Source organism: Psammomys obesus, unplaced genomic scaffold (assembly GCF_907164565.1).
Source record: "Psammomys obesus unplaced genomic scaffold, mPsaObe1.curated_primary_1811, whole genome shotgun sequence".
Lineage (NCBI taxonomy): Eukaryota > Metazoa > Chordata > Mammalia > Rodentia > Muridae > Psammomys > Psammomys obesus.
Window position 1 is genome coordinate 44,185,747 of NW_026587216.1, and position 21,154 is coordinate 44,206,900.

Here is a 21,154-nt window from a genome sequence, read left to right on the forward strand (position 1 = left end):
AGAGTGACCCCAAAGGCAGATATAAAAACTAAGAATGACAGAGGTCTAATTGTTCTAGAAATCAACACTAATTTTTCTAAATATTTTAAAAATACACTGTAAGATATCCTTGCTTAAAATTGAATCCTAGATGAAAAGCTTTATGAACATAATTTAAATTTAGAAATTCACATAGCAACATTCAATATGGTAACTACCCACATCTTAAATATAACTTCAAAAACATTATTCTTCATTTCTGTTTTTAATACCCTTCTAAGCCTTGTCAATCAACACACAGGGAATACTACATATTTATATACCAGCACATGATAAACTTTGGCTTCATCATAACTCTACATTTGCATTTTTGAGTTGCAATCACACCACATGTGGATGCTAGAAGGCAGCTTGTTACTCGCTCTGTCAAAAGAAGGGAAATGAATCAACAAAGTTTTTCAATATTGGATGAGGATTCTGGTATTACAGAGGCAAGACAAATGACAATGGGAGAATTCACCTACTGTGTTTTGTTCCAGAGAAGATGCACAGTCACTTAATGCCGTCCCTGAGGACCCTGAGAAAGCTGGATTCAGGGGAGAAAAAGGGCAGTGGCCATGGTACACTGTATCTGTCCTGAGTCACTTCCTAGGGGCTTGAGTTAAAGAGAACTCATTTATCTCTTCTCTGATATGGCAAACAGATGTGCTGCCAGCCAAGATATCACAAATTGCTTGTATTTCACATTCCCTTAAAGCCCAGAATGTCAGCCCTTCCTACTGAGACAGTACTTTTCATCTGGATAAAAATATACCAGGTTTCTAAGAGAGAAGTGCTGTCTGCCAGTGAGCACGCTTCCTCATGCTGGCAGCATGGAGAAGATAACATGTCACCAGCAGCTTGAAAGGTGTTGGGATGCCTGCATTTCACCCATCTTTAAGCTATCGTACTAAGATATGATTTCTAACTTTATTTTCTACTGTTTCACCTTTTCTTTTGTAAAAAAGATATTTTCACAGGCTAAGCAGTATTACATAAATCAAACACATGAAGGTCAATGCCAAGAAAAAAAATTTCAACTTAAGAGATGAAAATAAAAGATTGGCCTTAGTTTAAATGTCACAAAGCTTCACTGTATTAACACAAGAAAAAGAACAGGATTTTAGTGCATATTTGTCTAAAAACATAACAGAGTATCTATCCATTTTACCTTCCTAGTAAAAGAAACTTGAACACTACTCCGACTTGGAAGCATACTTTCTACGAGGAACAGAATTTTTAGTTTTTTTTTTTTTTTATTGTCTGAATGCTAGTTTAACTAAAACATTTATCTAACACAGCAAGAAAATTTGAATTGTGAGGACCTTTCCAGGGCTTCGGTAAGTGTGGCAAGTAAAATAAGTAATTAAATAAAGCATTGCTTTTATTTCCTACAGAAGTATTTTTAATTACATAGCTACTCACTGTGATAATCGACCGTAACAAACAAGTGGATTTTGTAACAGAGATGAAAATGTGTAGACAGGGTATCAAGACAAGTTCTGAATGAGGCCACTAAAGATAAGACGTAAAGAATGAAAAGAAAAGGAGAGCTATGTTATGTTAGTTGGTTTTCTCTTTGCTGTTTCCACATATCTTAGAAGGATCAACCTACGAGGGAATGCATCAATTTTGGCTCACAGTTTGTAGAAACACTATCTGCCTTGCAGGAGAAGGCACACAGAGGTGGGCAGCTGGAACTCTTTACCTTCTTATATCTTGGCAGAACAGGAAGTAAAGAGCTGGTAGGAATTGGAACAGAGCTATAAAACTTTAAGATCTGCCCTCTGTGACCAACTTCTTCAGGTAAGCTTTACCTCCTGAAAGTTCTACAACATTCCAAAGCAGTGAAATCACCTGGGAACTAAAAGTTCAAACATGTAACTTTGTCCGGGTACATTTCACATTCAAATCACAAAATGTACCAAACATATTTTTAGTCATTTATTTCTAGCCCTGGGAATTGAACTTCCGGCCTCATAGATGCGAAGCAAGTGATCTAGTTTTATGAGACAGGGACTTGTTACATTGCTCATGCCAGCTGTAGTGTGTATCCCAGGCTGGCACCGAACCTCCCAACCTCTTACCGCCACTCTTCAAGTAGCCTACAGTAGGAAGCCCAGCCTAGATTTTAAAATGGCCTCCTCTGGAGAGAAATTACCAAGGGCTAAAGTTAGTTACAGTTCCCAGTGTCTTCTGAGGAAGTCAAGGTAAAAAGCTTTCAGCTTCCAATTTTGTTTTCTTTGCTCTGCTCATCTCCTGTGCAATTTGTTCTAAGTATAAAACACCATTGGCTGATACTTCACTATTCTGTTTTGCTTCGCATTTGGGGAAACTTTCTAAACTTTATTTTCTAAAAATCTGTTAGTATTATTTTCACTCTCTCATTCCCTTTTCTTGCTTTGGGTTGTCTGTTATTTCTTCATAAGTATAGTATCTTCTCCTGTCTTGTAAGGAGGTTAAAGATAATTTTTTAAAAACTTTTTATTCTTTATGAGTTTCGTATCACATGCCCCAGTCCTACTCATGTTCCTGTCCCCTCACATCCACCCTTTGATCTTGCAACCCCCCCAAAAAAAATAAAATAAAACACACATATACAAACAAACACAATAACAAAGCCTCTCATCATGGGAGCTGCAGTATGTCACAGTGTGTCCCACAGTATGTCTCTCTGTCCACACATCTTCAATTGCAACTGATAACTAAAAAGAGTCATTGGTCTGGTTCTAGGTCTCTGGCTTCTGTGACACCATCAATACTGGATCCTCAGCCAGCCTCTTCCTGGTTATACTGTTCTTTTCCTGTGACATGAAGATCCTGCAGCTCTGAATCAGCAGGAATGACCCTTTCACACTTCCCACCTGTTTGCAGATGACACAGATTTTGGGGTGGGCCAATTCAGAGCCCTGGATCTGGGCCTGAGTGATAGCTGAGCTGGTCAGCCTGTAGGCTATTCCTTATTCACACCACAAGGGCAAGCTCTCCAGCACTGCTCTGGCTAGGCCACCCAGTGCTGCCATTGGCAAGAGGCAGGGTCAGCTTTCCTGTTCTCATGCCTTCTGCACCCAGGCCTCCAGAGCCAGCTCCACTGTGCTGCCCAGTCAAGGCACAGGGCCTACTTTCCCAAGTGCTGTAGCCTGCATTCTCCCTGCTCTCAACCCTTAGGGTTGGTTCTTCCGTGCTCTCACCGTCTCTGGGGAGAGCATCACTCCAGCCTCCAGGCGACCTCATGGTGGGGAGTGATGGGGTCAGCTCTTCCTCACTCAGTCTTTGGGGATGGCTCACCCCACACTTGTGCCAGGGCACGCGCTACTGTGCTGCTCAGGCAAGTTACAGGGCACTCTCCCAAGTGCAGCAGCCAGCACAGGACAGAGCCAGCTCACCTGCTTTCATTAACCTGGATCCAGCTCTTCCAGGTGTTGCAGGTGGAAGGGGACAAAGGGGAGGGAGACCATCACTTCACAGCAGATGGGTGGTGGGGCCAGCTCTCCCATGCTATTGACCTGGGATCTGGCTCACCTGTTCGTCCACCACTAGAATCAGCTCTGCTGTGCTGTCCAGGCAGCATGTAGGGCCTGCTCTCCTGAGTGCTACAGCTGGTGAGGGGCAGGGCTAGCTCTCTCCTGCTTATGACCCTTTGGACAATTTCCTGATTGCCAAAGTCGGCTCTCCCACTCTCCCACTCTCCCACCCTCAGGGCAACTCACACACACCCTGGCCAGCAGGGCTAGCTCCACTGGGCTCCCTGGGCCAGATGCAGGGCCTGCTCTCCCAAGTGCTGCTGTGAGCCAGCTCTCCGGAGCGCTGCAGCCAGTGAGCTGCAGGGACAGTTCCACAAAGCCCCTGGACATCCACCTGGTCTTTCTCTTCCCATGCTGTGCTTCCTGGATTTTAGACGAATTGATTTTTATGTGTCCTGGTCATAAAGTAGCTTTGGCCACCAAGCCAGGCTTCAAGCTAGGATGAAAAAAGGACTTCCCCTGACTGATACACATGCACCACCACCAAAAAGCTGTCTCTTTGCCCATTGCCAAAGGGTCAAAGATAACAGTTTTGAAAAATTTGTTTTCCTGCGTAATTCTTATGTTAACTCTTTTCTGTCTCCCTCTGTTTTTTGTTTGCTTTGCTTTGTTTTTGTTTTCCGTTTCTCTCCTATTTGTATCTCTGCCTTCTCTGTCAGAAGTCTGGTGACACTTCTTCATAGATTTCATATTTAGCAGTAGGCAGGACAGAAGCATGTTCATCAGTATTAGAGTAGAGGAGATTTTGCCAGACTATATCCTTTATGGATCTTTAGTTTTGTCATCTTGTACTGCTGGGAATTTTGAAAGAAGAATCTTCCTGTCTGCCTGGAGGATATATTGCCAAAATTCTGAGATTTTAGTGAAAAGTAAACTAGATGCCTTTTTAATTGTGATACAAACTTTTACTTAATCCCCCCAACTATATCTAATACTGCTCTAGATAAGATATAATATTTTACCCTTGAAATATCTACAAATTTCAGACTTGCTGGACAAGTTATTGTTGAGCAGAGGATAGAATCTGAGAATCCAAATGGTTCTTCCTGTTTCTAAATTGTGTTGCTACAAACATCCCCTTGTTAAAAATTTTTATTTCATGGTTGCTGGGGTTTTTTTTTTTGTTTGTTTGTTTGTTTTTGTTTGTGTGTATGTGTGTGTGTGCTTGAATGGTTTTAGGAATATCAACATTCAATGGCTGTATAGATTTGTTGTGTTTATTCAGGAATTCTATGTATGGTTTAAAAACATTTTACCACTTAGTGGGAGTTCCAAGATGGCAGCGACCAGAATGTACTGTATCTAAGGGGCAGAAGATCCAGAGACTGTGAAACCGGTGAGTAAACAGTCAGCTGGATCCCAAACGCCGACTTTGGTGCTTCCCAAAGCAGAGGATTGGGGAGTTGGGGACTATCAGATACAGCCCTCTGTCCCTCCTGTGGCTGTCTCCTGGACCAGAGTCATGAACTGTGAGCCCCCTGCCTTTTTGCATACTCGCAGGACCCCAGTTCCAGGGACCGTCCACTCTAGCAGCCAGGCATTAGATCCCTCCTGCTCCCCTCAGAGCAGTGTCTGAATTCCTGGGACAGCAGCCCCGTCTCCAAACCACTGTTCTACTGGTTCTGCTGTGCAGACTAGGTGGAGAATAAAATACAGATTCCAAATCCAAGATGGCAGAGCCCAGATGAGTCTGAGTCCCAGGAGTGCAGTATCTGATAGGCCTGTAAGCTGCAGCTCAGCTCCCTTAGGAGGCACTGGCTCCTCCATGATTGCCACCTGAGGTGGATGGATCCTTTCTACTCCGCAGCTTCCACCTGAGGCACCTGTGCCCTTTTAGCTACGACCTGAGATGCCCGCACCCGGCCCTTCAAAGCCTCTGCACTGGCACCACTTGCCATTCAAGGCACCCGTGCCAGCACCCCTTGCCCTTTAAGGCATCTGTACACACACCCTGCCTTTCAAATCACCCACCCCAGTGCGGTGGTATCCGAAATGCCAGTGCCCATTTGTGTTCTCCTGAACCTCTCTCTTCATCATGAAGACTACTCCATACATCAAGAGAGGTAGAGCCAGTCTTAGTTGCAGGTTCAAGGAACAAACAGCCAAGGCTAGAAACAACCAGATGGCTAAAGGCCAGCAGAAAAACACAATCAACAAATACCAGAACATCATGGCTATTGCAGAAACCCCAAAAATCAATGGATACTCTAATGCAGCCGAAACAGCACAATGACCTTAAACTTATGATTATGCAGTTATTAGAGGCATATAAAGGGGAAACAAACAAATCTCTCAAAGAAATACAGAAAAATATAATCAAACAAATAGAAGCTATCAAGGACAAATAGAAAACCACAATCAAACAGGTGAAGGAAATGAATAAAACAGTTCAAGACCTGAAAATGGAATTAGAATCAATAAAGAAAACACAAACTGAGAAAACCCTGGAGATGGAAAACTTAGAGACGAGATCAGGAACCACAGAGGTAAGCATTACTGTCAGAATACAAGAGAAGAGGAGAAAAACTCAGGAGTTCAAGATACAATTGAAGAAATTGATACATCTCCCAAAGAAAACATTAAGACAGAAAAGTTCCTGACATAAACATTCAATAAATCATGGAAACCATGAAACCTAAGAATAATAGGATTAAACAAAAAACAAGATTCCAGACTCCAATGTCCAGAAAATATTTTCACAAAAATCATAGAAGAAAAATTTCCCAATCTAAATAAAGAGATGTTGTTAAAGACACAAGAGGCTTACAGAACACAAAATAGACTAGACAAGAAGAGAAATTTCTCCCACTGCATAATAACCAAAACACTAAATCTATAGAACAAACGAAAAAAAGCAGCAAGAGAAAAAGACCAACTATCATCTAATGGTAGACCTATCAGAATCACACCAGACTTCTCAACAGAGACTGTAAAAGCCAGAAGGGCCTGGGCAGATGTCATGCAGACAATAAGAGACAACAAATGCTAACCCAGCAAAATTTTCAATCACCATATATGGAGCAAACAAGATATTCCGCGACAAAACTAAATTTAAACAATAACTATGCACCAACTCAGCATTATAGAAGATACTAGAAGGAAAACTCCAACCCAATGAGCTCAACTACACCCAAGAAAACATAGGATACAGATAACTTCACAACAATAAAACCAAAAGAAAATAAACACATGAAACACTATCACCACCAACTCTACAATAAAAGGAATTAACAATCATTGGTCACTAATATCTATCAACACCAGTGGATTCAATTCTCCAATTAAAAAAAAAACCCACAGGCTAACAGGATGGTTGCAGAAACAGGATTCTAGTTTCTGCTGCATTCAAGAAACGTACCTCAGCAACAAAGATAAACACTACCTCAGAATAAAGGTCTGGATAAATGTTTTCCAAGCAAAAGAATACAAGAAGCAAGCTGGAGTAGACATCCTAATATGTAATAAAATAGACTTTCAAACAAAATTTTAATCAAAGGAGATGGGGAAGAACACTTCATGCTCATCAAAGGAAGAATCTAGCAAGAGAACTTCACAATCCTGATCATCTATCCTCCACATATAAATCCACGCGCTCTCATAAAAGAAACATTATTAAAGCTTAAATCACACATTGATCCCATGACATTGATAGTGGGAAACTTCAACACCCCACTCTCACCAATGGACAGATCATTAAGACAAAAGCTAGAGAAATAAAGAAGTTAACAGAGGTCATTAATCAAACAGGCATAGTAGATGTTTATAGAACTTTTCACCCAAGCACAAAGGAATAATACTTTTTTCTCAGCACCACATGGACCTTCTCCAAAATTGACCATATAATTGGTCACAAAGCAAACCTCAACTGATACATGAAAATTGAATTAACCCATTGCTCTTTCCCAGATCACCATGGATAAAAGCTAGACCTCAAAAACAACAGAAACAATAAAAATCCTACACACCCATGGAAACTGAACAACTCTCTGCTCAGTGATCTCTGGGTGACAGAATAAAAAAAAAAAAAAAAAAAAAAAAAAAAAAAAAAAAAAAAAAAAAAATTAAAGACTTCCTAGAATTTAATGAAAATGAGGGCATAACTTACACGAACTTATGGAACACCATGAAAGCAGTGCTAAGAAAAGTTCACAGCACTAAGTGCCTTCAGAGAGAAACAGGAGAGATCCCATGTTAGCAACTTAACAGCTCACCTGAAAGCTTTGGGGAAAAAAAAGAAAACACACCTAAGAGGAGTAGATGGCATGAAATAATCAAACTCAGGGCTGAAATGAATAAATTAGAAACAAAAAAAGCAATACAAAGAATCAACGAAACCAAGACCTGGTTCTTTGAAAAAAGAAAAATCAACAAGATAGGTAAACCCCTAGCCAAATTAACTAAAAGGCAGAGAGACAGTACCCAAATTAACAAATTCAGAAATGTAAAGGGGGACGTAACAACAGACACTGAAGAAATCCAAAAATCATTAGGTCTTGCTTCAAAAACCTATATTCTGCAAAATTGGAAAATGTAAAGGAAATGAATGATTTTAATAGATTTCACTTACTGAATTTAAATCAAGAGCAGGTAAACAGTTTAAACAGCCCAATAACCCCAAAGGAAAAAGAAGTAGCCATCAAAAGTCTCCCAAACCAAAAAGCCCAGGTACAGTTGGTGTTAGTGTGGTTAAGTCTAACCAAGGAAGTCAAAGGCCTGTATGACGAGAACTTCAAATCTCTGAAGAAAGAAATTTAAGAAGATATCAGAAGATGGAGAGATTTCCCATGCTCATGAATTGATAGGATTAACATAGTAAAAATGGCCATCTTACCAAAAGCAATCTATAAATTCAATGCAATCCCCATCAAAATACCAACACAAATTTTCACAGACCTAGAAAGAACAATTCTAAACATCATATGGAAAAAACAAAAACCCAGAATAGCAAAAACAATCTTATACAATAATAGAACTCTGGAGGTCTATACCTGACCTCAAGCTAAACTACAGAGCCATACATAAAAACTGCATCACACTGGCATAAAAACAGGCTAGTTGATCAATGGAAACAAATAGAAGACCCAGAAGTAAACCCACACACCTATGCACACCTGAATTTTGACAAAGGAGCCAAAATCATACATTGGAAAAAAGACAGCATCTTCAACAAATTGTACTGGTCTAACTGGATGTCTACATGTAGAAAAATGCACATAGATCTATATTTATCACCCTGCACAAATCTCAAGTCCAAATGGATCAAAGACCTCAACATAAAACCAGATACACTAAATCTGTTAGAAGAAAATGTGGGGAAGAGCCTTGAGCTCATTGACATAGGAGACAACTTCTGAACAGAACACCAACAGCTCAGGGTTTAAGATCTACAACTAATAAATGGGACCTCTAGACACTGAAAATCTTCTGTAAAGCAAAGGACACTGTCAATAGAATGAGATGGCAGTCTGTAGATTGGGAAAGGATCTTCACCAACCCTATATCTGACAAAGGGCTAAAATCCAGAATATATAAAGAACTCAAGAAATTAAACAGCAACAAACCAAATAATCCAATTAAAATGGGATGCAGAGCTAAACAGAGAATTCTCAATAGAGGAATCTTGAATGGTGGAGGAGCACTAAAACAAACAAATAAATAAATAAATAAATACAATTAAAAGAAAAAAGTTCAAAGTCCTTAGTTATCAGGGAAATTCAAATCAAAACAACTCTGAGATTCCATCTTTCACATGTCAGAAAGGCTAAAATCAGAAACTCAAGTGACAAAACATGCTAGTGAGGATGTGGAGAAAGGGGAACCCTCCTCCATTGCTGGTGGAAATGTAACCATGTACAACCACTTTGAAAATCTATCTGTTACCTTCTCAGAAAGCTGGGAATAGCCATTCCTCAAGACCTAGCTATACCACTACTGTGTATACACCTGAAAGACGCTCTACCATACATCAAGGACATTTGCTTAACCATGTTCATAGCAGCTTTATTTGTAATAGCCAGAAACTGGAAACAACCTAGATGTCCCTCAACCAAAGAATAGATACAGAAATTGTGGTACCTTTACACAATGGAATATTAGTCGGCTATTTAAAACACAGACATCATGAAAATTGCAGGCAAATGGATGGAACTAGAAAATATCATCCTGAGTAAGGTAACATAGACCCAGAAAGACACACATGGTATATACTCATGTGTAGTTGGATTGTAGTTACATGATATGGGGTAGACATTCAACAGTGCACAGACCCCAAGAAGATAAGCCCGATGGACATCTCAGGCTTCATGTAGGACTACTAGTTAGGGCATCAGGGGAGATCTCTGCTGCAGACTGTGCTGCTGGCTTTTTGATCACTTCCCCTTGATGGGACTTCCCTACAAGGCCACAGGGGAGAAAGATGAACTCGGTCTTCATGTAAATACATGAAATAGGTTGTCTGCATAGGGGAATGTGGGGAGGAGGGTGGGATTGGGAAGAGAGGAGAGAGGGGCCAATGACTAAGATGTAAATTGAATTAATTAATAAAAATAAGTGTCAAAAAACCGTTTTACCTGTCATGCATCTTAAATGCTAATGTGCCACTTGATTTGCTGACTATTAAAATTTTAATTCTTTTGATTTCTACATAGCAGTCAACAATTAACCGCTCTCCATATTTTAACACACTTTTCTTCAACTTGGGGATACTGTATGCTCCTGGTTTGCCTTAAAACTTCCCACCCTGTTCTCATCCTTCCCTGTTCCCTCTCTTCCTACCATCATCAAAAGCTGTAATGCCTCACTAAACAGGTTTAGAGTCTCTCTTCATTTTAGTCAGTCCCCTGTGTCTAGATGACACAGCACAAGTTCTTTACTGAAACTGCAACTCAAGATGTTACTTACAAGAAATAGATTTCTTTCCCCAGTGGTTTAATTGTCTCCTTTTAGACACTACTACCGGAGTGTAGATTCAATAAAAGCTTACGCTATTACACACAGCTGGTCCTCTTTCAGCGTTCTCTCTTGGTGAAGTCACTACCCAAGAATCCAAACTAAAGATTAAATTTATCTGGAATACACCCTCATTTCATCCCATGGATTCAATCTTTTTCCAAATTCCACTGCTATCGTGCCAAACACAAGCATAATTAATTTTCTGTTCTCTGTATTTCCCAACAATTTGTACTCCAAATACAAATATCTCTCACCTGAACCGGCTAACTAGCCTTCATATTTATCTTCCCGATTCTATGTCCTTGTATTCTTATCTCATTACATGTTAATCTTGACATTCTCTTTCTGAAAGACTGAATGAGCATTCATATTTCTGCTTGAAATACTGTTTTATCTGCATTTTGTGTGTAGGCCTATATCCTCAGTATTAGTGGCATCTTGAAAGATGTAGCCCTTCCTTAACTCGCTTCATCTCACACTGTGTCATTCTCTTATTTTTCTGAACTTTTGTCTTACTGTTCATTTTCATTTCCTTGAGTGCCCTGGGACATTTCTGACAAAGAACTCTTGTACATGCTGTCATCTCTCCTTTGTCTAATGACTATTATCTTGAATTTAAATCCTCAGGTGTTACTTATTTCAGGGTGAACTAAGTTTTCCATTTTGGGTTCCTCTCTGTTACATAATGATGTATTTATTTATGCACATGCATTCCCACCATAGTAAGAATCACCAGAATAGCTTTGGGTATCTTTGCATCCTCAGCACAAAATAGTCTTCAGTGCATAGTTAATACTGACAATTGTACTGTGAGTGAAGAATACAGTCAATATAAAAAAATGAACTATCGGGTTGGAGAGACAGCCCAATGGTTAAGAGCACTGGATGCTCTTCCAGAGGTCTTGAGTTCAATTCCAGCAACCACAAGGTGACTCACAACCATCTAATAGAATCTGATTCCCTCTTCTGGTGTGCTTTAAAAACAGAGCACTCATATAAAATAAATAAATAAATAAATAAATAAATAAATAAATACTGAAAATGTTTGTTGTAAAAAAAATGAACTATCACTGATAAAAGCAATCTGTATTTTCAGGATAAATTGAGAAACGCATATAATTTTAAAGAAAATATTTTCTAAGGAGGATGTTCTAAAAGCTAATCGTTGACACTTCCTTACTTTCTTTGTTTTGCCCATTGCCTTCAGGATGGAGAGATTCAGATCTTCAAGTGCAGCCAGCACGTTCTCATATTCACCCAAGTGCTGAGAAAAATATTCTGAAAAGTAAAAGCATTAAAATAAATTTATATTGGAGTTTAGATAATCATCAAGCAAAATTTTCTACTGATAATTTACTTCATAAATCAGTAAGGAAAGTGTTGGCTTTATACAAATGAAAACTTGAAATCTATCAAATTAAGCTGAGGTTGCAGTATCCTAACTTCATAGGAAAAGTAAGACAGAAAGAGAAAATAGAAGCCTAGCTGATTATAATTACCCACAAAAGTGTTCTTTCATACAAAAGGGAAACATGAGGTGTGATGACAAGGTTGAGTCAATAAATAGTTATTCTCAACAGTACATTGTTACAGATCCCACTAGCATAGCAACTTAATAAAAAAATGTAGAAATGTTACTATCTCTCCTGGGAAACATTTTAAGAAGGTTAGCTTTCCCTCAAGGTTTTATGCTGCAGATCACAAGGGAGGGGTGCTGTGGCAACTCTACCCACACAGGCACTTCTGTCAAGAATTGCTTTTAATAAATTTAATAAATAAATCATCAATTTATTTCATGGAGCAAAAATCATGTTTATCACATTTTTCCACGCCTAGGAATAAGTAATGCCCTGGAAATTATGATTATAATGAAAACATTGAATACAAATAATTTCAAAGCAGTTGAAAAGTAATACAGAAAAGCGGAAACTTCATTTATAGAACTCCATATATTTCTAAAATCAGAGACATCCTATCGTAACAAAACTTCATTTTTACAAAGAGCAGAACTGTCACGCACTATGTACTGGAAAACCAGTAGCCCTTACCACTCCTATGAGTCATCTATGGATGAACTACTGTTTATTACTATATTTTTGTAAGGTATCATAATATTTTAAAAATTATACTAAAATGATATAAACTCACATGCAGACATCAATTACTGAGGCATACTGTAACATATTTGAGTAAAAACTGCTTTTATTAATTTACTTAATACTCTAGGTAGGGAGTGTTCACATTGGTATTAACAAAAGTGGAGCCTGAGAGGAGCCTGCAGAGGAGTTGGCTAATGTGTTTGTTGAACACGCACAAAACCCTGGTTTCCATCTCCAGTACCACGTAAGCCAGGTGTGATGGCGCAAGCCTGTCATCCCACACTCAGGAGCTAGAGGCAAAAGGATGAGATATTCAAGGTCATCCTCAGCCACACAGAGAGTTCAAGACAAGCCTTTGATTTCAGACGACTTTGTCTCAAAAATGAAAGAACTTAAATAATTGGACAGTTGACTGATTTTGTAGCCAATACATAAGCTTCTCCAAGAATGAAAAAACAACAACAAAAAAAACCATAAGCATTCTAGATTCTTGCCAAAATGCAGTCTATATACACGTAGATTTAATAAAAATGAAAAAGTTTTTCTAAAGGCAAAATAATTCTAGATCTGTAATCTTAAAAAACACTGTGACACATTCTTTATAGAAATTCTTTTAGGGATGGATCAGTGACCTCATAAATGAGCAAATCCTCTTCAAATAAATAAGAAAGTAACAGTTTAAGTCTTGGTTATGCTAATAATTTTCTGATAAGGTTGACTAAAATGTTTATCTATGCAGTGATTATAATAAATGAAATTTATATAGACACTACTCTTTATGAATCAGTGTGCAGTTAATAGTGCTGTGGAATATTCATAAAATGGGAAAATAATGTATATAAGGATAAAAGCAATATCAAGTTGAAATAAGCAACACATGCAAAAAAAACACTTCTGAAAAGATATGCTTGTTAAAGAAGACTAGCGGAGTTTTACATATATGTAGTAAAAATTCATGTTTTAAAGGTTTTATACAAAGAGGCTATGATGAAAGAAGAATGTATTTTCAATTAAAAAAACAAAAAAGCCCAAACATCAGCCTGGAGGCTTCAGATTGTATTTCCCCTTCCTCATTCATGCTTTTGTTCACCTCAGCTCTCATGTGAATAACCACATCGTGAGCGACACACTCGCTAGCAGTGACTGGGACTCTGAGGGAAGATGTGAATAGTGAATAACCACATCGTGAGCGACACACTCGCTAGCAGTGACTGGGACTCTGAGGGAAGAGACTACAATGCCAGGCCTGGATCAGGGGGTGAAGCTCGGTGACATGGAAGCTCACTCACAGCAAGATGCTAAGATCGTTGGTGAGAAAGGAAGCTAGCGGCACCAGCCACGAACATTCCTTGCTTTAGTGTTCTGCTTTTATCCTCAAATTGGTATCAGTGTTCTTGACTGTCTGAGGGAGAGTTCTCCAGGGCATCACTGATTTTGCTTCTCTGTGGACCAACAGCTGGAACTTGCTAACACATGTACACTTAAGTCTATGGAACTGGCTAGAAACTGATTATTATTAAAGTCTCATTTGCTAAATCAGACTCTTTAGGTTTAGTCCCAGAAATCAACATTTTCTACAGATTTTACAGATTATGGCAGGAAAATTGAATTTAAGATGCCTATGTGCAACAGGTAGGCGAAACATTTTGAAAAGAAGAGGCCATCCTACAGCTTTTCTGACAGCCTTGACCTGGGTGGGATATGGACAATTAGGGAGTGATGGTGACGTTGTTAAGAGACAAGAGCAACGATAATTGTCAGGAGGGTTTCATCATAGACGAAGGACCATGAATCAGGCCAAGGTGTGCAGTAAAGGAAAGAGCAGGAAATTACTGAGCTTGGAATAATGTCATATTTTTGTCATCACAATTCATATTTATTAATTAAATTACAATGCCAGTATGTGCTAGGAAATTGCTTTTGCCATTAAATCATATAATTGAAAAAAAAAACAGATTTAGAGCAGATATTGGCCACTTGAAACTCTTCTCTTTGGGTAACATAACAAGAATTATTTTCTGGAGAAAACAAAACCTACTTTTATTGAAGTACGCAAATGAGTTCCATGGATTTGGGAAAAAATAGCCATACAGCATTTATATAAAACTTAAGAATCAGATTTTCTCAGTTGATGTGAAGGACTTTTGAAAAGTCTCTCGATGAACAGAATGAAATTTATAAGCAGATAATTTAATCACATCTTCTTCCAGAAAGCAAACTATCTTCTTATGTATACCCAGCACAATATCTTCACTAATAAAATGCTAACAAGAGATTAGGTTCTCCCTTCCCCACTGTGTGGAATCAGTAGTGTCGGATTTTGGATTTTATTCTGCAATTCAGTCTTTCTTTATTATTATTATTTTATTGTTATCTTTAAAATTTTTTACAGTTTATTCATTTTATATCCTGATTGTAGTTCCCTCCCTCTCCTCCTCCTGGTCCCTCCCTCTTCCCCCTATCCCCTTCCCCTAGTCCACTGAAAGGGGAGGTTCTCCTCCCCTGCCATCTGCCCCTAGCTTATCCAGTCTCATCAGGACTGCCTGGATTCTCTTCCTCTGTGGCCTGGCAAGGCCGCATCGCCGGGGGAAGTGGTCAAAGAGCAGGCAAGCAAGCTCATGACAGAGGCAGCCCCTGCTCCCCTTACTTGAGAACCCATATGGAGACGGAGCTGCCTATTGGCTACGTCTAAGCAGGGGATCTAGGTCCTTTCCATGTATGGTCCTTGGTTGGTGCATCAGTCCCTTCAGGGATCCCTGGGCTCAGATTTTTTAGATTTATTGGTTTCCTTGTAGAGCTACTGAAATTCAATTTAGCAACTCAGTCTTCTAAACTGAATTTCAGGTCTGGCTTAAGAAGAACAAATGGGCCCAGAAAGAATTCTCTCATGAGTCTAAATGACATCAACAGTGTGGACCTTGTTAGCACCTCCATGCTTGCAAACCAGGCAGAAAGGAAATAAGTGAGATAAGAGACAAGGTTTAATTCCCTATAATCTGAAGAACACAATCAGATGGAAATTTTCAGTAAAGATTATTCTAACTGCATTGGTCAGCGTGGGTGAACAGCCCAGAAAAAGCCTAACAGAAAAATACACTTTGAAGAACTATACATAATCAAGATTCCTTTGTCTATTTTAGTGGTACAATCTAGATTCACTGATGGTAGTTCTGCTTATATGCTCGCATGCTGAAACATTATTAATTAAAAATATTATTTATACAATATTCCTGTAAGTTAGACTGCAAAGGTATTTTAAAGTGATATTTTAATGTTTTTGAGTTTTAGGTCCATGATTGAATTAACTGATAAATTAATCAAAAGCTTAATGATGCTAACATCTAGATACCTAGACCCTATAATTGGTTTCTAGGAGAAAGTGCATGAAGTCTCTTTTCTATGTCAATCAAGCCTAGCCCCTCTGCCGCCTACGGAGAACTTGAATGAGATGTAACTTGACATATTTCACTTGCCAGGACTGAAGGCTTAGCTCTGATTAAAATCTGACTCAAATATTTATTTTATATTCACAAAATAATGGGAAATGAAGATGCAATCTAGAAATAAAAATGCATATTCTAGAGCAGGAAAGAGGATTATAACAAGACTGTGAAGATAATCACTGGATTTTAAGAATATAAAGAAATTCTGTTGAATCAAAGCCCAATCAGTTCTCTTGCTAAAACTATGGGGGAGGGGGTAGTATTCAAATTCTTCAGTTTATACAGAGTAGATGACTCATCAAGTCTCATTATTATAGAAGAAGGCACACAAAATCTGCTGTGGATGGCGAAGACTCACTGTTATGATTTAAAATTTGGTAAGATTCATCTTAAGGACTAGCAGACAACAGAACAATCAGAGAGCAGCCACTAAAGGTTTATTTAAAGTTATTTAAAAATGTTTTAATTAATGTTTTCATGTTTAATTAATGTTTTTAATTTTTTAAATTAACAACAGTTTTATTGTTTATTTGAAGAGTTTTTTTTCTTTTCAATCAGCTCTTCTTACTCAGGCAAAGTTACCTGAATATAAAGGGAATTACCTGAAGCATTGGGAGGAATTGTTACTTTGGCTTGCCTGGACATATGTAAGAAGTAGGTGTCTAACCTTCATGAAGCGATCAAGGTGGCTGTCTCAGTTTCCCCATTTTCTCAGCCTTTCACTGGTGGGGCTGATTATACACGAGAATGAATTGCAGCTTGACCTTCAAGGGATTTGCTGCTCATCACACATTTTATGATCTACGTAGACGCTTTGTCTGTGTAGCACAATAATCGCCATGTGTAGTTGGGGCCACGTGTGACACCGTGTGAAGGCATTCGGGATTTCCCCATAACTCGCAAAAGCCTAAGCGTCTGTGACGCCAGAATGTCTTGCTTATGCGCCGGATCCTGTTTCTTCGGTTGGATTCTTACCCCTGAACCAGGAGGGACATTGTTTGGTTATTATGTGAGAAGTGCAGTATCTAATGATGACTGAAACATTAGCAAGCTCATGGTTGGTAATTAATATTTGTTTCATTTAGTTACTGCCTCAAAACTATTGAGACACTTTATCCTGACAAAATCTCTCAGTGTTGATCTGCCAGATTGCTGAAACCGAAGGTTACCAATCTTAAATGACATAAAATGTCCATTTGGGTGATTGTGGTAAGCTATAAAATTGTAAAACTCTACAGTAGCTAGGAAATATTTGTGATTTCAATGAGAAGGCCAATAAAACCTTTCTTCTATTTACATGTTTCAGGCTACCTACACAATGAAATCATACTTGCATAAAGGTGTTACTTATTACATTGATCTTAAAATGCAAAATATAAAACTTGCCCTATTCGTATATGTTCATTTCAAATTTAGTAGTTTCATGATGCTACATTTTCATAACAAGAATACATTTCATGGTGGAATCTGGAAAAGATCATCCTGAGTGAGCTATCCCAGAAGCAGAAAGATCCACACGGTATATACTCACTCATATAGACATATAATATAGGATAAACCCACTAAAATCTGTACACCTAAAGAAACTAATCAAGAGGGAGGACCCTTGCTAAAATGCTCAATCCCCGTCCAGAAAGGCAATGAGGATGGACATCAGAAGAAGGAGAAAAGAGGGAACAAGTCAGGAGCCTGACACAGAGGACCTCTGAAAGGCTCTGCCCTGCAGACTATCAGTGTAGATACTGAGACTTATGGGCAACCTTTGGGCAGAGTGCAGGGAATCTTAGGAAAGAAGTGGGAAACAGTAAGATCTGGAGAGGACAGGAACTCCATGTTATGGAGAGCAACAGAACCAAAAAATCTGAGCACAGGGGTCTTTCCTGAGACTGATACTCCAACAAGGACCATGCATGGAGATAACCTAAGACCCCTGCACAGATGTAGCCCATGGTAGTTCAGTATCCAAGTGGGTTCCATTGTAATAGGAACAGGGACTGTCTCTGACATGAACTGATTGGCCTGCTCTTTAATTACCCCCCCTGAGGGGGAAGCAGCCTTACCAGGCCACAGAAGAAGACAATGCAGCCACTGCTGATGAGACCTAATTGACTAGGATCAGAAGGAAAGAAAAGAAGTCCTCCCCTATCAGTGGACTTGGGGAGGGGCATTCGTTCAGAGGAGGGGAGGAAGGGAGGGATTGGGACGGGAGGAGGGAGGGAACCACAGGGGGGATACAAAGTGAATAAAGTGTAATTAATAAAGAATTAAAAATGTAAAAAAAATAAACTTAACTTATAAAAAAAGAATACATTTCAAGTTATTTACTTTTCCACGTTTTTAAATCTCTGATTTCTGTTCTCAGCCACAAAGGTCACAGAGATAAATGAAGAAGCTGGTAGACTAGGCATTTCAAAATATTTCTCTTTCCTCGCTTTGAACTTTTTTCAAAAGTGCATTTACGTCTCTAGAATGATTGCATGGATACTGAACAAAGTTGTTTTTCTATTTCAAGGCTACAGCTTCGGAACGGCTGTAGAAAGATGATGAAGCAGATGGAGAAGTTACATTAAGCTAGTTAAGAATTAGTTTTTACAAAATTATTGCACAATTCTGATTCTCTTTTCATGAGCAAACTAACCAGGCCCAAATGTTTAAGTAACTTGCACAATGGAGCCGCATTCAAGCATAAAGAAAAATCCCCGGTGACTTGGACTGGTGTTTATGTCACTCCAGGACTTTAAACTCCAAGGTGTGAAAAACATATCTCATCACATTTCCCCCTTTTTCTAAATCAAATTAAGAACACTTTGACTGGTCTTAAAGATACTCACCACATAGTTCTTCTGTGTCAAGATTGCTGAAAAGAGAGAAAGAAAGATATTATTTCTTTGATAAGTTTTTTTTCATTTTTCTTTTTATTCCAGTGATTAGGACTGATAAATTCAAAATACTGGGATAAGATGTTAAAGAAATGTTATACATAAATGTCAGAAGAATAGTGCATGGCCATGGAACAAGGACCCTGTGGTGCAGACATTAAAAGATACTTCAGCATCATTCAGTCACTCAGCTCACACATGCTATGCAAGTGATCATCCTTGGCACATCCCTAGCCCTTCACTTACATTTCTAAACATTTAAATGTAGTTATTCTCCAATCCAAATAATTGTTTAATGCATGTATGTGGCTAGATAGCTCCTTATACACTCTACATTGTTGAGTAGTTGTGCATTGTTAATAATGATTACATTCGATTCTGTCTCGAACAAATAACTCTGTGTCTTTTAAAAATTTTAACATACTAGAAAAATAATACACAGTAGCAGAAGACATAGCCCTGGGCTCAGAATCCTTGAGTCCAAATGTTGACTCTATAGGTTACTATCTTGTGACCTTGGATACTTATCAGCTAATAAACCATACCTAATCACATTATGAGAGAAAGGAGAAGCATAAGAACATTAGCAATAGTAAACGATAATTTAACACTCATGTGGTTATAATTCACATTTTAATATTAAAGTAAGAGGACTAGAGACATACCTCTTAAAGATCTAAAGTTTATGAAGGTAGCTAAAGAACATGAATTTGAAAAATCTTAGAATATGCACTTGTTACATGCCAGAGGTCAATGGGTGCCTTGACAGTCAAGTCTTCCAGCCATAGAAAGGGTCGCCAGACAGGAGAGGTGCTGCCATAGCACTCCGTCGTCAGCCTTCGTTCCTTGCTATGTTACCAAACTCAAATTTCATTACATGACACTGAAATTCTGCCTTGTGTTCGGATACTTCAATGCACATTTTTGTAAATTAGGTTTAACCTCAGACCGAATATGTACAGGTTGTTCGGTGTGGGCTCCTCACTCTTGGTTTATTCGCAAACATGCATCGATACATGTTAGACAATATTCTAGCTGCCACTGATACCTGAGGTTGAAACAGATATCAAAAGGAATATATCAAATTTCTAGTCTTTTGTCAATTTAATAGTTGACTCATAGGCCAGGTGTGGTGGCACACACCTTTAATCCCAGCACTCAGGAGGCAAAGACAGGCAGATCTTTGTGTATTCAAGCCAAGCCTGGTCTACATAGAGAGTTCCAGGACAGCCAGAGCTACAGAGGGAGACCTTGTCTGCACCACACACAGAAAAAGGTAGACATATAGAGAGAATAAGTGAATCACAATAAATCAGTTGATATCGGGGAACTGGATGATTTGAGGAATCAAAGAATCTTAGGGTAATAACACAATTAAACTAAAGTTCAAAGGTCAAATATGTCTACAAAAAGTATATGAACAAATGTTATTCTAATTAAAAATATCCTTTGCAATAAAAGTTAAAAGCATGAATAAAAATTCATTCAATTTCAGGGAACTAAGCTATCCATCTCACTGAATGTAGGTTTTGAGGAGAAACCAATGGGATGTCTTAAAACATCTGGGTTAGTTATCTCCAACATTTTGTAATATCATTGTAAGATAAATAATTTCTTTCCAAGTCTTACTGTTGCTATAGAACATCAGACTTGAAACGGGCATTAGAGGACACCCGTTTTGTACTTGTTTTCTTCAGAATGGTTTACAGGCTCATAATGAGAGTTATTCTGGATTTCCAAAAGAATAAACAGCTCCAATCTATTATTGAAAATTAAATTATTTGAAGTATAGCATGAAGTGGAACAGTCAGGAATAATGAACACAGGAGCACTGCTTGTTCTGTATTACAAAACAATACTTGTCAAGTGTTGCAGTGCTCACGGCTCCAACGTGTCTGTATTCTGTTGTTTTTGTGCTATGCTGTTAGTAGTGGGTAGGAAGCCATAGGTCTCTTTACAGCAGGTTTACATGGATAAATTATAGTTGGACTTGTTTCAAACTGGGTTCTATTCCAGCCTGTCGTAATGCAGGATTTTAAAGGAGTCACAAGCTACAGATAGATGAGTCTAGAGTGTATCTGATAGCACTTCTTTCCTCCCTTATAGCAAAAAGTCCAGTGGTATTTTAACAATTGCATCATATTAAAATGAGAGAGAGAGAGAGAGAGAGAGAGAGAGAGAGAGAAGGAGAGGGAGAGGGAGAGAGAGAGAGAGAGAGAGAGAGAGAGAGAGAGAGAGAG

General features: G+C 38.7%; 1 protein-coding gene across 1 annotated transcript in view; it reads right to left on the reverse strand.

Annotated features, from left to right (window-relative positions):
• The window catches only part of Necab1 (N-terminal EF-hand calcium binding protein 1), a 163,950-nt gene that overhangs the window by 79,792 nt on the left and 63,004 nt on the right, over window positions 1-21,154 (reverse strand). The window contains exons 4-5 of the mRNA XM_055603579.1: window positions 18,867-18,892; window positions 11,674-11,771 (exon numbers count right to left, since the gene is read on the reverse strand). Coding sequence (XP_055459554.1) covers window positions 11,674-11,771; window positions 18,867-18,892 — 124 coding nt within the window. The remainder of the gene's footprint in view (window positions 1-11,673; window positions 11,772-18,866; window positions 18,893-21,154) is intronic.